Source organism: Toxorhynchites rutilus, chromosome 2, assembly GCF_029784135.1.
Source record: "Toxorhynchites rutilus septentrionalis strain SRP chromosome 2, ASM2978413v1, whole genome shotgun sequence".
Taxonomy (NCBI): domain Eukaryota; kingdom Metazoa; phylum Arthropoda; class Insecta; order Diptera; family Culicidae; genus Toxorhynchites; species Toxorhynchites rutilus.
In genome coordinates this window covers 236,631,636-236,637,635 of record NC_073745.1, presented here as the reverse complement: position 1 = coordinate 236,637,635, position 6,000 = coordinate 236,631,636, and the positions used below count along the sequence as shown (strand labels likewise).

Below are 6,000 nucleotides of genomic sequence, written 5' to 3'. Positions count from 1 at the left end.
AAATATGAGTCTCAGGTATACATTTACCTATTTTTCCAATTTTTACGAACTTATGTTTCGAACTCAGCGAGAGAACTTTTTTGTTCGGTTTGTTTTTATAAATTGTTAAAGTACAATTTTCTGATTTGTAAAGCTGCGTTGCAAAACGTGCAATCATTCTTTTGTTCTGCAGGTTTGGGCAATTCCATCTTGTTCGCTCAAATAGTCCCTATCAAAGTAGTTCTTTCTGATAGGAATTTCATTACTAAAGATTCACTTGTCTCAGAATTACCATTATCGTTGGTTATATCCCTTTCGCACCCTGTGGTTCAGTGGTTCAGTGTTTCACTTTCCGAAGTACGAAAATCCCTTTTCAAAATATTTACTCTTAACGTTCGATACCAACCAAAATTTAATTCCAAACTGAACGGGTTTGTGGGCATACATTGAGTAAATCTACATTTTGTTTTTGTCGCAAGTAGTTGTTCGTCAACGGTTTTATTTCCACCTTCGACATAAGAACGAATTTGTCGATCTGTAAACGCTTCGTTCGTCTCCTTCATCAAAACGAATAATTCACATGATTTCCGAGAAACAATCTTTGTTCATTGTTCGCGAAAAAAAAATCAGGGCGCCATTTCTTATTCCATAAATATGAAATGTTGCAATTTCTTGTTTGATGCGCACCACGTGCTTCTAGAATTGAGATAAAAGCATCTAATTCTGCAGAAGTTAAACTCCATTCGGATCCAAACACTCGACGTGCTTCACTCTCTGTACACATTTTTACGTGTTTCATAATTCGTTGCTCAAGTATCAACGAAAATGCACTCCTTACTTCTCCCATCATTATATTGCGTTTCGCAAACTCTGTTGGTCCTGGCGTTGCTCCAAACATGGTATGAATCGGGAATTTCCCAGGTTCAGAGCTATGCATTTTCAGCTAAGTTATTCCATAAGGTGAAGTTTCCATATCCTGAATGTTCTGTTCACAATGATCATCGGAGCTAGAAAACAATTTCATTCTTTTTTGCTCCCTACGTGTGTTCACAATATTTCCTTCCTCATTATCGGTGTCGAGTAGATCAAAGATTTGATCCAATAGATCATATATACTTTCCATATTCTCAGAATTTGCTTCGTGTATTTCAGACCGTAGTTCTTTATGATCGTTTATTTCTTCTAACAACATTCTTTTTTTTACAGGCTGGGAATAAATTTCTGAATTTGTATTTTGATAATCCATCAATAATAAATTACAAAAATTATCACTTACTATTTTAAAAAAAAACTTAAAAAACTTAAAATGCTTGCTTGAGTTTCAATGCAAAAAACTTCATAAAAAATCATATATTCTCCAGCGGTCAAATGACCGCTCATGGTAGGTAAAAGTATCTTACATATGATTATCAGGAAGAACAAAAGAAGAAGAGAAATAGAGTTTGAGAAATAAAGTAGCTTTATAATAATAATAATAATAATAAGAATAAGTCGTGTAGTAACTTCACATGAAATGAAAACCTGGAATTTAACAATTTTGTTTAACGTTTCAAAAGCGGCCATTTGACCGCTCTGGTAGTTTTAGTGTTAAATGACTGAGCAATAAGCGTTAGAAATTGGACAATTTTCACGATGTGCTCGATTTTCGATTTTCAATTTGTACCCCCATATGTTCCCGAAAGACGCAATCCTACGTCAAAAGAAAGTCGTGTCCACGTATGTTGTGGACTCGCGGCGCAGAATGAAGGGGAATGAAATCGTACCAGGTTCGTAGCTTACATTAGTGTATCTTAGGGAGCCTAAGACAACTTAAAGATGTAGAACCCTAGGTTGATCACTTGAAATGAAATGTATTATAATGTAAACCAAATTAATAAATAAAAAGAATTTGAATGAGTTGAACGTTCTGCGTTATTCGAAAATGTATTTATATTCAAGTATTCGTATTTAAAACATACTAGTTTACGAAAAGTGTGGAGCACGGTATATTCCACACAATGCAATAATAAATACCCCAAGACCTTATGTTCTTTACATGCTTTTTATTGTTTCATCATTCAACTTAATGTCCAACCAGAATAACATATTTATGACTAGCGTCAAGAAAATTTCACTTATAAACTATAGCAACCAATGAGTCGCAGCTTACGGATCTGTCTTCCTACGGAAATCGTCAATTTCAAAATGTATAGTTTTCGCATCTGTAAATATCTAATAGAACAAGATTCTCTGCTTTGGATGGCTTATAGCTAGTAGAAAATCAGCTGCCTATTGACGACTGAGAACGGTTCAAGTAAAAACATCAAGTTCGCTTAGAATGCATCCGGCATGAGTCCCATCGCCTCAAGGAATTGTCCCATTGGACTCTGCTTCACTCCTACACTCTCAATGGTGTTGGTGATCTTATTCTTAATATTCCGCAGTCGTAAGGAGGCATGCACGAAAATGACTGAAACAACAAATAAAAACATTTAGCATTCTCTACACCAAATAGCATAATGATGATGTCATTTGATAACACCGTGTCATTAGTCCTATGAATCACGGGACACGTACGTGAGAATGGTAACAGCATGGCAAACATGACAATCAGCACAGCTTCAAACAGGTACAGCACCAAATAGCTGCATCCCAGAACACCGCCCAGGACAACCCATTTGTTGGGTTGCTCCCCTGCTGCACCAAGAGAACGACGCGCTTCCGAGGAAAAGAATTTAATGAACACGTACGACAGGACCAAAATAATGGTTGCCCCGAGTACCACCTTATACGGATGGATCAATCCAATGAGCAGAAATACGGCGGCGCTCATGAGGAAATAGTTCGTCTGGTAGTAGAGCAAATTTTTCACCACCCGGTTACCCCACTTTTCGAAATCCTGGAAATTGGGCAACTGAAAGCGGGCCGATTCAAGCAGGAAGTCATTGACCGAACGCAAAGGGGCCAGCTGAAGGTTCGTTCCGGCTTGAGTAGCAGTCATTGTTGTTGGGTTCGCTCAAGGTCTGTAAAAATAAAAAATGATCAGAACAGTGTTTTGTGGCTTTCGGGTTGATCTAAAAATAGAATTTTATTTCATCATAGTAATTTCGCTTCGAGGAGATGCATACCAGACACGTCCACAGGAAAAATATTCTTTTACGCAGTGTTACCGTGAGATCTGCTGAAATATTCTTTCTTTGGTACTTACTCAAACGATGATCGACTAGCAGTAATGTGATGACGGCGCAATTGACAGTCAGTTTGTGATGATATCATTGGACTGAATGCATGTTTCGCTTTGGACCGACAGTAGAGGCCCGTAAGTAAGAACCAAGTAACAAATGCAAAAGCGATTATTATTGGTTTCTGATTATAAAGCAAAATTTCCTCCCATTCTGCACCGCGGGTGATGAATTAACCCCTTTCCGTATTATTTAATACGTCACACATCAAGTGATTTCACCGATTTCACTACTCTACTGAGCATTCCAGCCCAGGCCCTGGCAACCCTATCCCAACCAATGCACTGAGAGAAATCTTTAGTAAATATGACCAATTTTTTGGTACATGTTACCAATTATTTAGTGATTTTCGACCCTACTAATCATTGGTACATTTTACGAAAAACAATTGGTAGGCAAATATGTCAAGCAAAAATTACGATTTGTTATACCGATATTGGATCAATATTGGTCGAACAAAAGCGATTCGTCGGTTTAATAATGACAGATTTATTGGTCCACGGATTCAAATTTATATTTAATGAAAACAAAATACTTACCTCCGAATTCCAAATTGCACATAAGCAATTATACTGTTGTCCAGCTGTTGTCTAGCAAATCTCCTCGGAGTCAGATTTCTCCATCCCAGCTGTACGCCGCTTCCTGAGGGGTTAAAATAGTGAAAGAATTTTGTCTTTCGGTACTCCCTTGTGTGGTGTTTTCGCTAGAGTACTTCTGTAGAAATGAAGAAGTGGCGGATTTTAGCAAAAGAGGCTTGTTTATAATTGTATCATGAACCTGTTTACCTGAAAAATTCGATCGCGAGGAAGTGCTGTTGGTGAAATCCTTACGAACAAGCGGAGCATGGACTTTATTTTTGTTGATTAATTTTAGTTTTTCCACTCGTTGATTTTCGTTACTGTTACGCTGCTCCAACGTGCCATATAATATGTAAATAAATTGTTATCTACGCTTAGAAGCTGAAAAAAGATATTTAGATATAGTGAATCAGAGCAAAAACAAAACGTTTACCTCCAAATCGCTTCGCTTCTAGTAGAAAAAAGGCGACTGCACACACATTTGCTAGGCATGAAAACACACAAGGTTACAAATGCTATGTAGTAAAATATACGAATCTTTGGTAGGAATGTACTTTGCATCTGACATCAGTTTTACCGAAGATTGGTAATATGTACAAAAAATGTGTACATTTTACCAATGTTTCAACTACTAAAGATTTGGTAGCTGCATTTACTAAAGTTTTTCTCCAGTGTGCAAATTGAGCGTACACTGAGAGAAATAATTAGTAAATACGACGAATTTTTTGGTACATGTTACCAATTCTCTAGTCATTTTCTACCCTACTAATCATTAGTACATGCTACGAAAGAAAAATGGTAGGCACAAATGTCAAACGAACTACGATTTGTTGGTCCAACATATGTACAATATCAGTGAAAATGTTGCTTCGTATTTGTGAGAGATAATCATCAGGGATAATGACAATATTTGTGATAATTAATTTTCAATTTAAAAGTTGTATTTGATTTCATGTAACTCTACATATTTAGAATACATTATAATTATAACGTATAACTTATCCTATATACAATACAATTCTACAATAATTATTGTCAATAATAATAACATAATACATAATAACGTCAATAAATCTCGATACAATTATTATAAGCAGTGTACAAGGGGAGATTTATAAACGCAGCCTCAACCACATCAATTTCATACGCTTTTCCATAGTCTGGAGTACTTGAACAAGTTCCCGTTTCTCTTCCTTCCTGCATGGCTCTGGTTTCGTCCGTATTTTGTATTCCCATGTATCTATGAAGAAGAAATATACATATATTTGAATGATATAAAATATGCAATAGAAAATGTAAGTTTACCTGAGATTTTTTTGGAAAGTACAGTTGTCCTGCCGTTCGCTCCGTCCATTTAGTCTGAAGTTGGAGAGAAATACCAAATGATCAGTGACAAATATTAGGTCATTATTATTAAAACATCTGTTTGTTTCTCCCCGGAAATTCTCAACCAAGGAGATGCTTACATGCAATAAAACATAATAAGAATAAGCGATGGTTTCTTCACCTCCGCTTAAGATTTAAGCGAGGCTTAACGGCAAGTTAAGCCTCGCTTAACTTTTTTCCCATTTCTTCACCTCCGCTTAACGGCTAAGCCAGGGTTTAATAAAGCCTGGCTTAGGCTAAGCGTCGCTTATCTTAAGCGGTGGTCTATGACCGCTTAACGCCGTTAAGCGGTCGATTTTCAGTTTTTGCTTTTCTTCACTGTTGTGCTTTGGTAGTAGTAGCAGATATTTTTTCAGCCATTCAACTAGTATTGAAAACGATTTTATACAAAATGTCTTGTTATCGTAATTGTGTTTGGGATACATATTATTGGAGATTTTTAGATGATGATGAAGAAAATAGTGAACAATACGGCGAATTACTATTAGCACGTCGTCAATATAAAATGCGTGTTCGAAAAAATATTGATAATTGGGACGATCTGGATTTCTTTATGAGATTTCGTCTTCAGAAGAGTACGGTCATGATGATACTGGATATCATACAACCTTCTTTAGAAATCGATGAGACAAGGTAGAAAATATAACCTGTATTGCAGCGTATCTGAAAGATATAATTCTTACATCCTTTGTATCTATGTTTTGCAGATCGCGTTATATTCAGCCATTAGTACAATTATTGGTGGCTCTTCGATTCTACGCACTAGGGTCGGTGCAGATAGCCGTCGCTGATTTTGCTGGTATTTGCATTTCTTCTGTGTGTCGTATCATTCGTCG

General features: G+C 36.6%; 1 protein-coding gene across 2 annotated transcripts; it reads right to left on the bottom strand.

Annotated features, from left to right (window-relative positions):
• Positions 1-2,001: 2,001 nt before the first annotated feature.
• LOC129768733 (PRA1 family protein 3) lies at positions 2,002-3,327 on the bottom strand. 2 transcript variants are annotated; one of them, XM_055770578.1, is made up of 3 exons: positions 3,167-3,327; positions 2,536-2,981; positions 2,002-2,428 (listed from the first exon to the last, which is right to left on the bottom strand). In XM_055770578.1, exons 2-3 carry the CDS (start codon positions 2,957-2,959, stop codon positions 2,292-2,294), a joined length of 561 nt encoding a protein of 186 aa, XP_055626553.1. In that variant the 5' UTR covers positions 2,960-2,981; positions 3,167-3,327; the 3' UTR covers positions 2,002-2,291. The 2 variants fall into 2 exon arrangements, with proteins under 2 accessions (XP_055626553.1, XP_055626551.1); XM_055770576.1 differs by having other exon boundaries at positions 3,087-3,314.
• Positions 3,328-6,000: the final 2,673 nt, after the last annotated feature.

Excerpts from the sequence above, each read along its gene's own strand:
- LOC129768733 (XM_055770578.1), bottom strand. The coding sequence starts at position 2,959 with ATGACTGCTACTCAAGCCGGAACGAACCTTCAGCTGGCCCCTTTGCGT. Across the intron at positions 2,429-2,535 it reads CATGCTGTTACCATTCTCAC|TCATTTTCGTGCATGCCTCC; the intron begins GTACGTGTCCCG and ends TTGTTGTTTCAG.